The 17969-nt window shown below is 43.9% G+C and overlaps 1 protein-coding gene across 8 annotated transcripts in view; it reads right to left on the bottom strand.

Annotated features, from left to right (window-relative positions):
* TASP1 (taspase 1) overlaps positions 1 to 17969 on the bottom strand; it is a 214560-nt gene that overhangs the window by 83473 nt on the left and 113118 nt on the right. For all 8 annotated transcript variants that reach the window (XM_068232469.1, XM_068232474.1, XM_068232466.1 and 5 more), the window contains one exon: positions 16783 to 16861. In XM_068232469.1, coding sequence (XP_068088570.1) covers positions 16783 to 16861 — 79 coding nt within the window. The remainder of the gene's footprint in view (positions 1 to 16782; positions 16862 to 17969) is intronic.

Here is a 17969-nt window from a genome sequence, read left to right as displayed (position 1 = left end):
TTGTTCTGTAGCATTCTGAGAAAGTGAGGGGGGATTCGGACAGGTAACAACCTGAAGTAATATAAAAGTCTAGGGAGAAGTGTCATTTTGACAGAGTTTATCCGACCCAACCAGGATAGGCCATAGGGGGACCACTGGGTTAAGGAATGTGTGATTGATTTGGCCAGTGGGTAATAGTTGTACCTGAAAAGTGTATCATGTGAAGAAGTGAGGTTGATTCCCAGGTATTCCAAACTAGGGTCTGCCCTCTCGAAGTGATATTGGGATCTTAGAGAGTTGCAAATTTCTGGCGATAAGGTGATATTAAGCATTTTGGACTTACTAGCATTAATCTGGAGTCCCGAGATTGAGGAGAATTTGGATAAAAGGGACATTAATGTTGGAATGGTGGTTTGAGGCTGTGTGATAAACAGCAGCAGATCATCTGCAAAAAGATTCAGCTTATGCTGTACTCCCGCTAGTTCTACTCCTTTTATATTCTCGTGCTGTCGAATGGCCGCTGCCAGGGGTTCTATGGCCATAATAAAAAGGATGGGCGATATAGGGCAACGTTGGCGGGTGCCTCTGTGGATTTGAAATAAGGGAGATGCGGTACCTGCATAGTGTATACTGGCTGATGGGCTTGAATATAGAATTTTGATCCAGGTGGTGAAAGAGCCCCCTAGTCCCCATTTATCCAGTACTGCGTATAAATAGTCCCAAGAGACTTGATCAAAGGCCTTATAGATATCGAGTGAAAGATATAGGCCGGGAATCTTTCGTGTTTGTAGTAGTTCGGGTATTTGGATTGCACGGAAAGTAGCGTCAGACGCTTGGCGCCCAGGTACAAAGCCTGATTGATCTTTGTGGATTATCTCAGCTAAAAATCTGTTGACTCGAGTGGCCAAGATTTTCCCCAACAGTTTGTGATCTATGTTCAGTAGAGATATAGGTCTGAACTGTTGTGGTTCTAAAGGTTCTTGATCAGTCTTTGGGATCATTACTATATCAGCTTGCAGTGAGCTGGGGTGTGGAGTTTGGCCTCTTTTATAGGCGTTAAAGAGAGGGACAAGGAGAGGGCTTAATGCTGTTGCAAATTTTTTGTAAAATAGGCCTGAGAAGCCGTCTGGTCCTGGTGTTTTAGAAGTCTTGAGGGATTTGATTGCCACTGAGACTTCCTCTGATGTTATATCCCTATTTAGTTGGTCTATTAAGTCTGTGGGGATTTGGGGGAGGACTATAGAGTCTAAAAAGGCTTTAGTTTCCTCTATGGGAGGAGAGTCTGGGGCGGAATAAAGTTTGTTTAAGAAATTCTGGAAGCCTTGCGTTATTTTTTGCGGATCTAGAGTAGTTTGTCCTGTGGGTAGATGGACTGACAACGTGGGGGGTTTATATATTCTGTGCTTTAGTTTGTTGGCTAGTAAAGTGCTACATTTGTTAGCCCATCTATAGTATCGGTTTTTCTGCCAACGTAGTTGTTTTTCTGCGTTGTCAGTGAGTCTGAGATCTAGCTGAGTTCGTAAAAGCTCCCTGTCTTTTTTTAGAGAAGCAGTAGGGTTAATTTTCCAAGCTGCCTCTGCTTGTTCTAGTCTGGCAGTGAGATCAAGTATCTCTTTCTGCCTTTGTTTTTTCTTATGTGCGGCTAAACCTATAATTCGTCCTCTCACTGTCACTTTTAAGGCCTCCCACAGTGTGATGGGGGATGTAACTGATTCGCCATTCTCCTCCACATATTCTTCTAAATAGGTTCTGATTTTGTTTAAAGAGTCTGGGTCTGAGAGTAACGAATCGTTCATACGCCATCTATAGGATGATTTCCTGGGGGCCAAGGAGGAGAGTTGAATTAAAAGGGGGCTATGATCAGACCAGGTAACCGTAAGAATTTTAGCTCTAGTTATATTGGGGAGGAGTTGCTGGTGCAAAAAGAGATGATCTATTCGGCAAAAGCTATTATGTGGGTTAGAGTAGAATGTAAAATCTTTGGTTGTGGGGTTAAACTCTCTCCAGGCGTCGAAAAGACTTTGTGAACGGAATAGGGCATTGATTGCTGAGGGGCTTGGCGTTCCTATAGGTTTAGGTAGTGTAGTTTGACTAGTAGGTTTTGATCTGTCGAGAGACTCGTCTAGTACTGCATTTGTGTCACCACAGAGTATGAGAGTACCTGTGCTATGTTGATTTATTACTTGTACTAGGTGAGAGAGAAAGCGCTCTTGGAAGGTGTTGGGGGCATAGTATGAAACCAGGGTGAGGTTTGTGTCTCCCAGTGATCCCACCAACAGTACATATCTCCCGGTTGGGTCGGATATACATTTTGTACATTTGAATGGTAGTCCCCTACGGAATGCTATGGTCACTACCCTCACTTTCTCACGTGCCCAGGAGCTGTAGGTCTGCGGGAAGTGGTAACTGAGGAAAGAGGGGTGGGAGGAGACAGAAAATCTTGTTTCCTGTAAGCAGACTATGTCCGCTTTACAGGACTTGTAATAATTAAAGGCCTTGGTTCTTTTCTTTGGGGCGTTGAAGCCTTGCACATTGTGGGATATTATTGTGAGTCCCCTTCTTGTATCAATTGATGCCATAGTGACTCTCTTTTTTAGTTGGGGCTCTATATACCTCTCCTACTCTTGGGACCAGTGACCTCGAGGAAGTGTTGGAAACATACGGAAGTAGAGGGTAGGAAGAGAAGGGGAAAAGAAGAACAAAGGAGAAAAAGGAAAGGAGTAACATTAAAGCGCGTCCCCCTGGTAGGAGTCCAACCAGTGGGAGGCAGAACATTTTGTTTAAATGGCTGTCGCTGTGTTCAGGAAACACAGGGAGAGCCAGGGTCATTCCCTGGTGTACTTGGGAATTAGCCAAAAGTTCGGCGGGGGTCCGGTGTCCCCCCCCCCGGCTGCATAGCTTAACTTTAAAACTTGTACAAGTAGATCTAAAATATAAGATGCTTGTCACATTTTAACAAAACAATACAACACAACAGCCTTAAAAGAGGTCTTCAGCTTTGTTAAAATTCTGTACTGGATACCTCTTAAATGAGGTTTTAACCTGACCGGTCCTATTTCATAGACCATAGAGTGTTATAGTGAATTAAAGGATCAGTAAAAAAGAAACAGAACAGAACAAAAGCAGGCTTTCCCCTCCTGGTAGATTCCGCCTTTTGTCTAGTGTCAATTAGCGTTCCGTGTGGTAGGGGAATAAAGACCGGAGGGTTCAAAACCTAAAGCAGAAAAAATCTAGTGTCAGGAGGACCTGACAGTGTTAGATCCAGAGTCTAGTGATGACCCATTTTCACCCAGGATCAGACATCCTCGAGGGAGAACATGAGGGGTCCCGTCGTCTCGAAGTAGTACGGCGTGCTTTAACAGTTTCCCATAAAGGCGCAGAGCGTGCTGAAGTTGTGCTGCGGGCAGGGGATCCAGCTGGTAGACATAAGTGCAGTGCTTCAAGTTGTTTTTGGGCCTCTTCTGGAGACGTTACAGACACTTGCTTGTTACGATAAGTGAAAATCAATTTAAAGGGGAACCCCCATTTGTATCTAATTTTGTGTGCCATCAGGATCTGTAAGATTGGCTTCATTGCCCTTCTTCTCTGAATTGTAGCCGGGGCCAGGTCGGTAAAGATCTGATAGGGGTGATCTTGAAAGGTTAAGTTATCTTTATCTCTTGCTGCTCGTAACAGGGCTTCTTTAGTATTGTAATAGGTGGGCTTAACTAGAATATCCCGGGGTGGACCATTAGGTTTTAGTTGAGTGAGGGCTCTGTGGATCCGGTCGAATTCTAGTCTTTCTATTGGGATAGTAGGATCTAGTTCCTGAAACAGTGCTGTAATGGTTGAGGTCAGATCAGTTACTGATTCAGGGATCCCACGGATCCGGAGGTTGACCCGTCTGGCTCTGTTCTCAAAGTCTTCTAATTTAAGCTGGTTCAGCTGCGTGTCTGACTGTACTGCCTCTATATCTTTCTCGTGTGCGTCTAAGACCACAGTAGCATTGTCCATTCTTTGCTCTAGTGCATTTGTTCGGGCCCCTAGTTCCCTTATCTCTCTCTTGAGCTGGTGGGTTATGCGGGCTGAGGCCTCGTCCAGCTTTCGCTGTAGGATTAGTTCAAATTGTTCCAAAAGGACCCTGTCCCTGTCTGCTATGTCCCCAGTACCTTGTATGGTGGTTCCGGATTGCCGCTGTTCCTGTGCTATCAGCGACATGGAGGCTGAGCTGCTTGCTTCGGATGCCAGGTCTGGGGACTCAGCGCGGGGAGGCTCGGGCGCCATCTTGGCTGTCTTGGCGGAGGAGGAGGTAGGTTGCTGATTCCTGCTCCCGGGTGTTTTGCCTTTGTCTGAGGCTTGCTGTTTCTGGGTTTTGCGCTCCGCCTGTTGTTGCTGCGAGGCGAGGCTGCTCTCACCCGTGGATGAAGTCGGGGAGGCTGCACTCGACTGTCCGTGCGCCATCTTGTGTTTGCTGCTGGAGGCCGGGGCCGGTTTAGGAGCCTTATTCTCCGTGTTTTTGTCGGTGCGGCGGCCACCCATCTGGGTCCTAGGCGTACTGGGGGTCTCTGCCAGGCTGAAGAGCGTCTTCGGGTTGTGCTGTGACAAGCGTGTATCGGGCAAATGCAGCCGGAGGGTGCAGAGCAGAGCTAACACGCGTCCATCTGCCTCGGCTGCTGGCCACGCCCCCCTAGCAAGAGCTTTTCAAATCACAAAGCACTCATAAAAGCGCTCCTAGTGGGTTCCAGGCCTGAAAATGATCTTTTAACAACACATTTTTGGCGCCTTGGTTTAAAACTGAACTTCTGATGACACTCATATTGACCTGAGGAAGCAGGTGGAGACCTGTGAAATGCGTTGTCTGTTTTAAACATGCTTGAAAAAAACAGATCCGTTCTAAAACCCTTTTTGTCTGGGTTGTGTCATCTGGAGAGTTATGATACCTCATTTTTATAGTCTTTATTATTTTATATTATTTAATTCAATCTGACAATCATATTTTGGACGCCTCCACTCCTCATCATGTCATACCACAAATGATCAATAAGACTGAGATCAGGGGACAGAGCTGGTCATGGAAGCAGGCTTATCATTACTAATGCTTCCCAATAGAACAAAACCCATGCACATACTTTCCCTTTAAAAAGCTTACTTCAATTTAAGCTGTAGACCTTTAGATATTCATAATAATTGAAAAATATGCAGAGCACATCATGCATATCCAGGAATAATAATGTCAAAAACCGGAGCTGAAATCAGTCTGAGAGAGACAGTTCAAGGACTAAAATATATGAAATTATAAAAGAAAAGGAACTTCAAAAGGTAAAACTTCAAATTTAGTTTGAAGCGATAGTTAAGTGTTAAAAAGGTTGAGGGGACCCTCATAAAAATAAATGAATCCAGTAAAGATTTGTGAATTGCACCTAAGAGGTTGAGAATATACTGTAACAATATTTGTGTTTCGCTGAAACAACATGATCATTTATGAGCGCTAGAGACAGACTGTCCCATTACCAGCTTTTTTCATGTTTATGCTTGGTCTGCCTGGCTTCACTAAATACACACTTCCCACTAGCTGCGGGGCTGAGGCACTCAAAAATAGAACCAGAATAAAATAGACTGCAACATTCTAGTCTAATGTCGTCTAAACTTAAACGTTACACTTTTTTCATATCCCCTACTTCAAATACATTTACTGTATAGTTTTTGTGTGTGTGTGTGGGGGGGGGGGGGGGGGTTCGTGATAGAAGAAGTGTTGTCTAAACACTTGTTATAACGAAATCATGCTGCAATTTCACAGAAGTGTTTAAATTGTGTTGCTTTATGGGTTCCAGATAATGTTGACCATACATGATGATTTTATCCAATCCTGTCAACGTCTACGCAGCATGAGAGTCTAACTGAATAATTTACCGGTATTCAAACTACGAGCTGGTGCAAACCAGAGCGGTTCTGGAGCGTTTTTAAAAATGCTAGCGGTTTGAAAACTGCTTGGGTAATGTCAATGGGCTGGTGCACACCACACCAGAGCAGTTCATTTTTTTTCACAAACGCAAACTTGGGGGCTGCAGCATTTTTTTAGATTTCTGATGTGTTTCTGCCTCAATGTTAATGCTCTGAATAAAAACGCTAGATCAGAGCGGTTTTCCAAGCGTTTTTGTTACAGAAGCTGTTCAGTAACAACTTTACTACAACAATATATGACATCTGCTACACAAAAACGCTCCAAAAACCACTAGGCATGTTTAGAATTCTCTCTAAACATGCCTAGAATCGCTCTGAAAATCTGCTTCAAACACCTCTAGCATTTTTCAGATCTGCTAGAGGTTTTTGGTGTGCACTGGCCCTACAACATATTACAAGAAAACCTGAATTTAAAGAGACTCTGAAGTCTCGTTTTTAACTTCTTTTCTTCATATAATCCTGTTCTGCATGAATCCCCCAATAGATTCGCCTCATCCCCATGGCAGATGGGTGATTTATTACTGTTTTTACAGCCCTGCAAACCTCCGGAGCTTCTCATCCTGGAGAGGCAGAGCTTTCAGCTGTAGCTCTGCCTCCTCCGCAGTCAATCTCTGCTGATCGCCGCCTCTCCCCACCCCTCTCTACTTTCCCTGAGAGGAGCGGGGAGGAGGCGGAGATCCGCGGAGACTGATTGCGGCGAGGCTGAGCTACAGCTCAAAGCTCAGCCTCTCCAGGAAGAGAAGCCCTGCGTGTCAGGGCAGCATAATCTACGACCTGCAAAGTCGTAGAACTTTGCAGGTCAATTACACAGCAATAAATCACCTGTCTGCCGCGGGAATGCTGCGATTCAAGGGGGGCAAGTCATGCTTAACAGGAATTTATGAAGAAAAGAGGTAAAAAACGAGACTTCAGAGTCTCTTTAACCACTTTACCTCCCTTGCTACGCTTATCTACTCCCCACAAAACTTTACTTGAAGCTCAGGGGAGTAGATAGGCGTACTTGTGGTAAACAGTGTGCTGTATGCCCAATAAGCTATCTGATTATGTATATAGAGTATCATTTTGACCGTGACAAGTGAGAGAATAGATTTTGTGTTGTTTGACAACTGAGGGCTAAGTCATGTGATTTTTTTTTACCGGAAAACTGAATGAAAAGCAATAAAACTGTTATTATCATGTACTCTATACCCCTAAATAAATACTTGTAAAAAAAAACAAAAGTGACAGCATTGAAAAGAGAATACATAGTTACCCTAGGGACTTAGCTTTTAAAATATGTATGCCATGAGAGTGTATTACTGTTAATCATGAAGATAAGGGCTTTTAATTATTGATAGAGTACAATGAGAAAACAAAAAACACAAACCAGAAACTAATATATTATCGCCATACATTGTACTAGGAACATTATTTAAATGATGAGATAACCAGGACAAATTAGCAAATACAATGTGTGGGTTTTACCTATGGTAACATTGTTTATTTGGAAACTATAGTGCATGGAAATGGAGAAATAGTGTATTTTTTCTTTTTTTTTCTCATTTTTCCTTTTAAAATGCACAGATAATAGCATAATTACTAAAAGCAAATATCACCCTCACAAAGCATAATTTGTGGCAAAAAAACAAGATATAGATCATTTACATCTGATGAGTAGCAATAAAGTTATTGGTGAATGAATGGGAGGAGCGCTGAAATGTGAAAATTGCTCTGGTTTTTAAGCAAAAAAAACCCTGTGGTGCTGAAGTGGTTAAAGTGAGTCTGAAGGGATTTAAAAAAACAACAAAAAAACAACAACCAGATAGTTATCTAAGGAGAGGGAAGGCTCTGGGTCCTATAGAGCCTAAGGGCCCATTTACACTTAATCGGTTGGTGTGCGTTAGTACACGTTGGTATGCGTTAATATGCTTTTTTTCCATAGCAGTGCATTGTGAAAAAGATTTCAGCTAAAACGCGTTAAGTGTGAAAGGTGCCATAGGAAAACATGGGTATTACTTTAAAAATCAGTTTCCTTTCAGTTATAACTGAGAGCAACTGATTAAGCGTAAACGGGGCCTTACCATTCCTCTCCTGGTCCCCTTGTTCTGTAGAAGGCTTCGGAAGTCTTCAGGAGCCCAAGTGCTCCTGAAGAAGGGTGGCTCCATACATGCGCAAGTGTGCGAGAGAACGTGCTCGCACACTTCCGAAGCCTACCACAGCTGCAGAGAGCGGTCTACAATTTATCAGTCGGATACTGCTAATGGGGGAGTCAGCGGTGGATTGTGGGGACCAGGAGAGGAGCCGGAAGGCTCTATAGGACCCAGAGCCTTCCCTCTCCTTAGGTAACTATCGGTTTTGTTTTGTTTATTTTTTCCTTCAGATTCCCTTTAGGCTGGTTTCACAGTGGGACGTTAAAGTCCCACGTTACAGCAGCCAGTAACGCAGCCTAACTCACAGCACTGTAAAATCAATGTGCTGTTCACAGTGCACACGTTGCATAACATAGTAACGCAGCACGTTTAAACAAAGTGCTGCATGCTGTACGTTATACTGGGCTAAGCCACGTTAGACTGTTTGCACATTCTCAGTAATGTTGGAGGAGGAGGTCTCCCCTCCTCCTCCGCGGCCAGCCACATGGCTAATTAATATTCACTGCACTGTGGTGACTCGTGGTGGAACTGCAGTGTTGTCCGGATCATGAACGAATCGTTCATTTGATCCAGATCTTTTTTGTGAGTCAAATCATCCGGATCATCACAATGAAAGATTCGGTTCACAGTGGATGTCTGTCTGGAAGAAACAGGAACATACAGAATGTACAGTGCAGGGAAAGTCCTGTCCTGCTAGTCATTTCACCGCCAGTCTGCTTCCCTAGTAAAATGATTCAAATGATGCCTATAGGTTCCTGTGAAGTAAATCCGGGCCTGCATGTGGCGCACAATAGGGGGAGAAAAAAAGCCTGCATGATGCGTTTGGATGAGACGATCCAGCAGTCTGGATATCTTGCCAAAGCATAAAGGAGGGTCAGTAGCCACCATACAAAATACAGTCTCAGAAGAGGCAGCCCCCACTGGCCACCTGGGTGGAGAACTATATAGCGCATGTACAGGGCTTTATTCGGGCTTACAGGCAAATCTAAAGCAAGAAGCATGCTGCTTTGAACTGGGCAATCAAGAACACCTCCTGTCAATTCTGATTGACCCAATTCCACGCAGCATACAACCTGCATTACAATTGCATGAAAGCCAGAATTATTTGAATCTACCTAGCCATGTCTAGCTGATATGGCCAGCTCCGTGTAGTAGTACAAATCTACTACCAGGATGATCAACTCACCACTGATGTGATGAAGACGTTTTCAGTTTCAAGAGCCCTTATTAAAGCTTTAAACAGAAATATAAATAATACATAAAAGTTGTTTGCAAGTCAGCGTGGACCATTCTTCCTCACTTGTCAACCCATTAAAAAAAGAGTAATTATCCATAAAGTTCATTCTGTGAGGTCTCCTTCCTCAAGCTGCCCATTTTGTTACCAGGAATGTTTTGACTCCAACATCCAGATGAGGGTCGTTTCACATTTTGCAATATTGTGTTTCCGAAATACAACTTACTGTCTGTTTTTGGTCTGTAGTCTACATACTGCTTATTGTCTTCAAGTGTTAATGTACCCATAATTTAGTGTTATAGCGTTTTACCAAGAGCCTATGACCAATAATGTAATATATGTGCATCTCACATTAACATTCAAGGAAAAATACTATCATTACCATTTACACCAATAAATTAATCATCATGCAAAACAGAAATTTGCCTTTTTTAAAACAGAAGGTATTTGCGATTATTCAGGTTGGAGTGAGCATATAATGTATCCCACAATGCATCACTGCTGAACATGTAGAAAGGTACCTGTAGGGGAAAAATTACTCACGGGGTACTCACCTCAGGAGGGGGATACTCCAGAGGTTTTCCCATCCTCCTCCACCTGCGCGGTTTAGCTCTGGAAACCCCAAAACGCAGCTTGGCGAAGGCTCAGGCATGCACACTAGCACACACCTACTCAGTTCCATGCTACTGCATATGTGTGAGCCATCTGCGCCTGCGCAGTAGCTCAGCTTTTTCCATGGGAATGCGAGCGGGTCCATGCTACTGCACTGGCGCAGTGCAGACACACTTTGGGGGGTCCATGCTCATGAACAGCTTGGTGAAGGAAGACTTGAGTATCCAGAGTCGTCCCCTTTAACCAACTAAGTATCTGTTTTTTCTGCAAAATAAACTCAGGTTTACTTTAAGGACTGTATTGGCCCAGAATCTTAGAGTCCCTCAACATCACACCTAAAGATCCAACACACCAGATCTTTAGTGACAAGGAAGTCCGATCAACCCCAATGCATAGTTCTTTTCTTCAACCCACCTACCAGAAGCCACTCTGTTGTCTGATGTCCCTCCGCCTACACCATAGCAATAGACGCGTCACTAGCCTCTAGGCACTCACTCCCATTCCAACTGTCTCCTAAAGGATCGAGTCCTGATGCTCTTGGGCAACAGTAGCGGTAAGTGTGTACTAAGCATTAGAATTACATATCTCCTATATATCTCTGATGTCTTTACTGTGCATGGACTGGAAAGTAATACTGCCAGAGTCAGGTTATAAAGCTGCAGTGGGTACCATATAACTTATTTTGTCACATCCACCCTCTCGTCCTACATAAAAGTATACAAAGTCATCAGTGTCTGACCTGTACTATAAAAAAAGAGCAGCCAAAATCTGATTGGCCGCTATGGGAAGACCAATATTTATTTTCCTTCAGTTTTTCCTTGCTTTTCATAAGTCACATAGCTGTCCCTGCTCCAACATTCAAATAACGCTAAATAGAGTATTTCTACAATTAGTAACACCACAAATTGAGGCAGGAACGTCGTGCCAACATGGAGATATAATAATTACAGGAAATTCTGTAAGACGTTGTACTTCCTGAATATAAAAATCACTGCCTGCATAGAGAATACTAAACACTCTGTAATTGTTCTTGGAGCTTCAAGCATCACTCGAACGATGGCAAAGTCAGAAACGATGAAAGGTTATTAAAGAACATGGAGATCCCAGATGGGAGTTTTTCATTAACCTTCTCCAGCGCTGCTTAATTATATATCCAGAGTTCTTTCAATTTAAAGCTAGACGCCTTAATTTAAAGATAGTACCCACATCCTCAAGAAATCACTGCCGTATAAAAAAAAAAAGGAATCCCAAAGCAAGAACTCCAATTAAATCCCACAAATCAAGGGGCTTATCCCTAAAGCAAGCAGATGGTTAAGCCACACAATCGTGAGGACTACTGTTTGTTAATGTGAGTGCTCTATATTGGTTCATTCCTTCTGTTAAAATTGATCTGAATTCAAAGTCAATGTCCCAACAGTTATCTGTTTAGGGAGTTGTTTGAAAAAGAAGTGTTTTATCAACTGCCTTGATAACAACCAACTAAAGGTGTGTACACACTGTCTAGGATCGGCTCTTGGGCTACATCACTGGGCTGGTCTGTACAGACGCGCGTCAGCTGTGTAGCCGACTACGCATTCTGTTGCTATGTAGGGGGCAGAGCAGCACGTGCGGGTGGAGGAACGGCATCATCAAAACGGTTGGCCATCTGTCAGGTGGGTTAAGATAACACACACCTAATTATTGGCCGCCTAAACCAATGTTAAATAAAGCCTGTGTACGGGGGGGAACAGAACAAACCCACAGTAACAAACACATGCAGTTGCTGCACCTTGCATGTCCTCTCCAGTACCTCAAAGTTCCACAAGCTCTGCACAAACTCGACCTCCACCACACCATACATGGCCATTTTAAGTGAGCCTTGAACATTGATGATATGATTGTGGAAAGGCTGGACACCTATGTGCTAGTTGCCCACAGGTCCCCAGGCTAGGATGGATCCCTCCTGTTCGACCCATCCACTACCCTAACAATGTAGAAGGAGAGGATCTTCCTCTACCCCCCAACACACACACACAAATGGATTGCTGCTCCTACATCAACTAATCCCCCACCTGCTTGGAGGAGCAACAACGCCATGTCCAGGTCTTCATTGATGGACTAAGGGCAACTGGGTATCATGACACAAGGGCATACCTCACTCTTGCAGACCCTCATCTTGCAGACTCCTCATGCCTTAGCAGCATAAGGAGTAGAGTGTAGGTGCCTACACTCTACTCCCTATGCTGCTAAGGCATTGTTTTGTATTGACCTGAGTAAGCAGGCCATGACCCGTGAAGCGCGTTGTCAATTTTTTAAATATTTTTTTCACTTGAACTGGTGTCTGTATCTTTTGGAGAGGTAAGCAATTAGCTCTAAGTCACACGTTATATTTTAGAGTTTTTAACGCCCATATATTTTTGGAACCTCCACCCAACACTTCTATCAGTCAGACCTCCTTAGGAGGTAACAAATGTTCAGTTTTATGGAAAGTGTATTGAACTACAGGAGAGCAACCGTCCAGTATCCGAAAGGACCTGGAGCACTGAGCGGGGAATTGCAACCGACCTTTGTGAGTATATAATCACATATATTTTCAGCCCCTTATACCAAACGATACTCCACCATTGGGCTCCTGCTCTCTATACTACTCATTTAGGTGCTCTTGGTCCCTACAAGAACCGCCAAACCCTTTCTACTGAATTAATGTGTTTGGTAAAAAGTTGTATGTCTCCTGCTTTGATTTGAGCCATCCATCACCCACGTGCTTGAACTAGTAATTCGTTGTTGTTCCTTAGAATGTGTCCAGAGCTCTTTCCACCTCTTCCATATACAGGTATGCTAAAATGGAAGACGCTCGCGACCTCATAATGCAGCCTTGTGTTTGTCTGTCGAAGTTATCCTTACACTTAGAGTAAGTGGTATTTAGGCAAAGGTCCAGCAAGGCACATACTTGTTTAGGATTAAGTGTTGTTTGGCAGCCCAAGGTGCTATCATGTTTCAAACAACAGAATCAGTTATTCCACAAGAGCTATACGTGTGAACAGGGATGTGACATCTTCAGACACCATGGAATCTTCTGTCCCTAAAATTAATCCTCTGACCTTCCAGACAAATTCTTCAGAATTCTGAATGCAGTGTACTATGTTACTAAACAACGGTGCTAGGATGGCAGCCAGATATTTGGAAATGTTGCATGAAACTGTATGGATTCTGCTACCTAGAGATGGTCAATGAGATACAAATATTGTTGACTTCCATGCATATTTACTGTAAACTGTAAGTAGCATGGACATGGCCCATGCGAGATAGGCCTCAATTCACTAAAGGCAGTTCATTAAAATAATTTTGGTCAGTAAAATCCCGCATTCGGTGTTTTATACTTTGTTTTCAAAATTCACTAAAGATTTACCACATGAGGCAGAAGTTCGGTAATTTACTGAACAAACACACCTTAAATTCACTAAGCTCTGCTTTGTAAGTGTCACTTACCAGCTGTGAAGCAGGTCAGCGCTGAGGCAGGGAGCTGTGAGTCGGGGTTTTCTTTCCAGTGCATCCCCGTCATCCCTTTAGATGTGCTGCAGTCACCAGGGGAAGCTCTTCTGTATGCCAGAATACAGATTTTCACATCTAAAGGGATGCAGAAATGCCTCATAAAGTCACCTTCCCCTGCTCTGTGGGAGTGAAGTCCAGCCTTTCAGGGTGTTGGACCAAATCAGGATGAGAAGCAGGGCTGTGTGGCTCTTCCTATTGGCTGCCTGGCTCTCCCTATTTGCTGTCAGTTAATGTTACCTCACGGAGAGAGCATAGAGTGAGTTATCGGCTGGTAAGAGCTGGAGAAAAATATCGAACACTTTTACCCAATTTACCAAATGCGTAAATCTTTGTGAATTGCAATTTCTTGACATTTGAGGCATTTACCGCGCAAGTCTGTAATTTACCTCACTAGTCGGTAATTCTAATTTTATGTGCAGAAATATGTTTAGTGAATTGGAATTTGGGAAGGCTGATTGGCCACTTAAGAACTGCACAAAGTCTGCATTAAAACTGAATAGACCATATTCTCTATTCAGTTTTTGCTTAAAGAGAACCCGAGGTGTGTTTAAAGAATGTTATCTGCATACAGAGGCTGGATCTGCCTATACAGCCCAGCCTCTGTTGCTATCCCAAACCCCACTAAGGTCCCCCTGCACTCTGCAATCCCTCATAAATCACAGCCATGCTGTGAGGCTGTGTTTACATCTGTAGTGTCAGTCTCAGCTGCTTCCCTGCCTACTGCATAGCTCCAGTCCTTGCCCCCGTCCCTTCCCTCCAATCAGCAGGGAGGGAAGGGATGCAGGCCGGGACTGGAGTTCTGCAGGAGGCGGGGAGAGCAGCAGACTGACACTATAGAGATAAACACAGCCAGCTCTGATAAGCTGTTTGTCAGCAGTGTGGCTGTGATTTATGAGGGATTGCAGAGTGCAGGGGGACCTTAGGGGGGTTTGGGATAGCAACAGAGGCTGGGCTGTATAGGCAGATCCAGCCTCTGTATGCAGATAATATTCGTCAAACCCACCTCGGGTTCTCTTTAAAGTGAACCTTATGTCTGAAAAAAAAAATGAGTTTTACTCACCTGGGGTTTTCCTCAGCCCCCTGCAGCTGATCGGTGCCCTCGCCGTGTTCCTCCGATCTTCCTTTCCCCGCCGGCGGCCACTTCCGGTTTTGCCGTCACCGGCCGTCAGGCTGGGAACGCGAGTGATTCTTCGCATTCCCAGCCACAATATCGCCCCCTATGCTGCTATTGCGGCAAGGAAGGCCGCAATAGCAGCATAGGGGAGATATTGTGGCTGGGACCGCGAAGAATCACCCGTGTTCCCAGCCTGACGGCCAGTGACAGCGAAACCGGAAGTGGCCGCTGGCGGGGACAGGAAGATCGGAGGGACACGGCGAGGGCACCGATCAGCTGCAGGGGGCTGAGGAAAGCCCCAGGTGAGTAAAACTCTTTTTTTTTCAGGCTTAAGGTTCACTTTAAACACAGATAACAGAGAGGATAGGGCATTAGAGAGACAAGGCAGAAGAGATGGAAGACTTCAGAAACAGTAGATGTATCCTGCTCATAAAACCCTTTCATATTCAGTGTGGCATTAAATATATTATCTCTTGAAAGGATGATCTTCTGTTTGTCTCTAGAATCCCCTCCTCACATTCAGGTAAACAGGATTTCTTGTGTGCCTCACCCTTCCTCTGGAAACTCCTTGCCAAACACAACCGTAACTCTCCAGCCTTTAAAATCTTTAACCTCCTTAGCGGTATGCCTGACACTGTGTCGGGCATACCGCCGGCTGTCCCCAGGAGTCCCCCATTTTAATTGTATGCGATCGGGTAGCTGTAATACCTTCAGCTAGCACTAGGCTAGCTAGTAGTAGTGGCCGGCATCCTCAGATTACTTTTGATCCCCCCCACCCCGATCGCTGCTAAATACATTACCCCCCCTGGATCCAGCGATCGGCGCAGCCTCCATGCACATCTCCGGTCCTCTCTATGGGGAGGATCGGGTCTGCGCATGACATCATGACGTCGTCAACATCATGACATCATGTGCGATCCTCCCCATAAAGAGCGAAGCTGTCCAGGGAGGCTGCGCCGATCGCTGGATCCAAGCTGGGTAATGAATTTAGCGGCGATTGGGGGGATCAAAAGTAATCTGAGGATGCCGGCCACCTAGTGCTAGCTGAAGCTATTACAGCTATCCGATCGCATAAAATTATAATGGGGGACTGTCGGCTGCAAACCCTCCGGCGTGCGTAACGCTCAGGAGGTTAAAGAGGAACTTCAGCCTAAACAAACATACTGTCATTAAGTTATATTAGTTATGCTAATTAAAATAGATAAGTAATATAATCTCTTACCCACCCTGTTTTAAAAGAACAGGCAAATGTTTGTGATTTCATGGGGACAGCCATCTTTTTGGTTGAAAGGAGGTGACCGGGAGCACGAGACAGTTCCAACTGTCCTGTGTCCTGATCACCCCTTACAGCTGCGCGCGCTAGGCAACGAGAACAACAACATCAGAAATCCAATCATGCTTTGCACAGCATCAGGGAAAAACATGCCCGGGCAGATTTCTTTGATGGGGTGGAGCTTAGCTTCTGTGCAGCTAAAAATGAGGCTTGGGTAAGAAAAACAAAGTTCTGATGCCGTGAAACTGTTAAAGAAACACCAAGCCTTTTCAGTGCAGCTAAGTAGGTTTTTAGTCTGGAGGTTCACTTTAAGCGCTCTCTCAAAACTCCCTTTTTCAATCAATAATTATGTACCCCATGTTAGTGTCTAACTCTGTACAGCACCATGGAATATGTTGGCCCTTTTTAAATCAATAATAATAACTACTATGTCCTGACCTTTGCCTGGTTTGTGGAAACCGTGCTATCGACTAATCAGAGACACCCCTGAGGCATCATAAACCAACGTGCCCACGTAGATGGCATCTCAGGTAACAGATGTCCTACGTGCTCTCTCTAGGCACCAGCAAATTATCAAGCTCTGCAATATCTGGTGAGCCAAGCAGAACATCTGTAGGTAAAAGTTGTTGATTCAGTGCCAGGGCTGTAAGCCTCAAATTTACCAAACTGAAAGTGAATAGGCAATCATACACAGCAAGGTCTGTTTATGTAAAGCTTTCTCTATGAATTGTGTTTAGATTTATTGACTATAAAGAAATCTGATGCAAGATAAAACAGTAAGGTTAGAGGAAGATTCAAAGCAGATGCCACTTACAGATGTCCTATGGACAGCAGAGAAAGGAGGCTATAAATAGCACATAGCCGACATAGTACTGATAGATACAGCTGGGCCGAGGATGCCCAGGTGGCACACACATGTTCACGCCGGAGAAGTAGCAGCAAGTAATCATGAAATGGAAGCAGTAAATACCTGAAGTACTCACAGCTGTAGAATAAGGGTTGTGAACTCCAGTGTTTTCAGCCCAGCAGCCACATCCATACAGAGCAGCCTGTACACAAGACAAGAAAGCCTTAAACAGAATGTTTGACGTGTTGGCACAATTATTTATTACTCGGTTATTACTGCAGTCAGCAGGTGGCATAATTTAAGCAAGACTAGCACCTTTCTTCATCTAATACAACAGCTACTGCTGTGACGTAGGCCTGAAGAGTAGGACCAGATTACAAACTACAATAAAAGTTTGGCTTAAAGGACAACTGAGGTGACATGTGACATGATGAGACAGACATGCGTATGTACAGTGCCAAGCACACAAATAACTAGGCTGTGTTCCTTTTTTTCTTTCTCTGCCTCCAAAAGTTAAAATTCAGGTATACAAGTGACAGTTTCTGTCCGGGTTGGGACTGAGTCGGACTGGGTTAAACTATAGCATAACTCTCACTGATAAGTAATTACAGACATAAAACACTTTTCTGTCAGCAAATGGCTTCTGAGAGCAGGAAAGAAAAAAAGGGTCAATAATTCATAGATTTGAGCACGGACATACTTCAATGAAGGTGTGATTGAGCAGAGACAATGAAACAGTAAAAACTTAAAAACTAGATTTAAATATAAAATAAAACTGTGGGATTTCTAAAAAGTCATTTTTAGGAGACCGAGGATAGATACAATTGAATTTCTCATCAGTTTATTTTCACCTTGAATGTCCTTTACAGGATGTAGTCATGCTTGCAAGTTCTACTGGGCTTATTTATCACAAAGCCCAGGATACTTTGTAACTCCAAAAGGAGCTTTACTAGTTATAACTTAATTAATAAAATTGTTTATTTTTTACAATACAGTTTTTGTTTTGTTTATAAATGATTTAGAGAGATGTTTGTCTAATGCAATATCTTACCTCACCCTGATTTCCATTAAAATAAAATTATCAGTGGTGCTAGCATCTTTACTGCTGGCAAGGTAAATCACTGTGAGATTTTTGCTGTTGTTGTTCAGACGGCAAACTGTCAGTACCATGGTCATGACATCACACTGTGGGAGGAGTTTCAGCACAATATCAGCCATACAGACCATTACTGATTATCTATTTAGGAAAAGGTAAAGATTTCTGATGGGAAACGGGGTACAGAAAGTTCCTCTCAGGTTCCATGAAAGTT

The sequence above is a fragment of the Hyperolius riggenbachi genome, chromosome 4 (assembly GCF_040937935.1).
Source record: "Hyperolius riggenbachi isolate aHypRig1 chromosome 4, aHypRig1.pri, whole genome shotgun sequence".
NCBI classification, from domain to species: Eukaryota; Metazoa; Chordata; class Amphibia; order Anura; family Hyperoliidae; genus Hyperolius; species Hyperolius riggenbachi.
The sequence above is the reverse complement of the archived record's forward strand: the minus strand, read 5'-3'. Positions and strand labels throughout refer to the sequence as shown.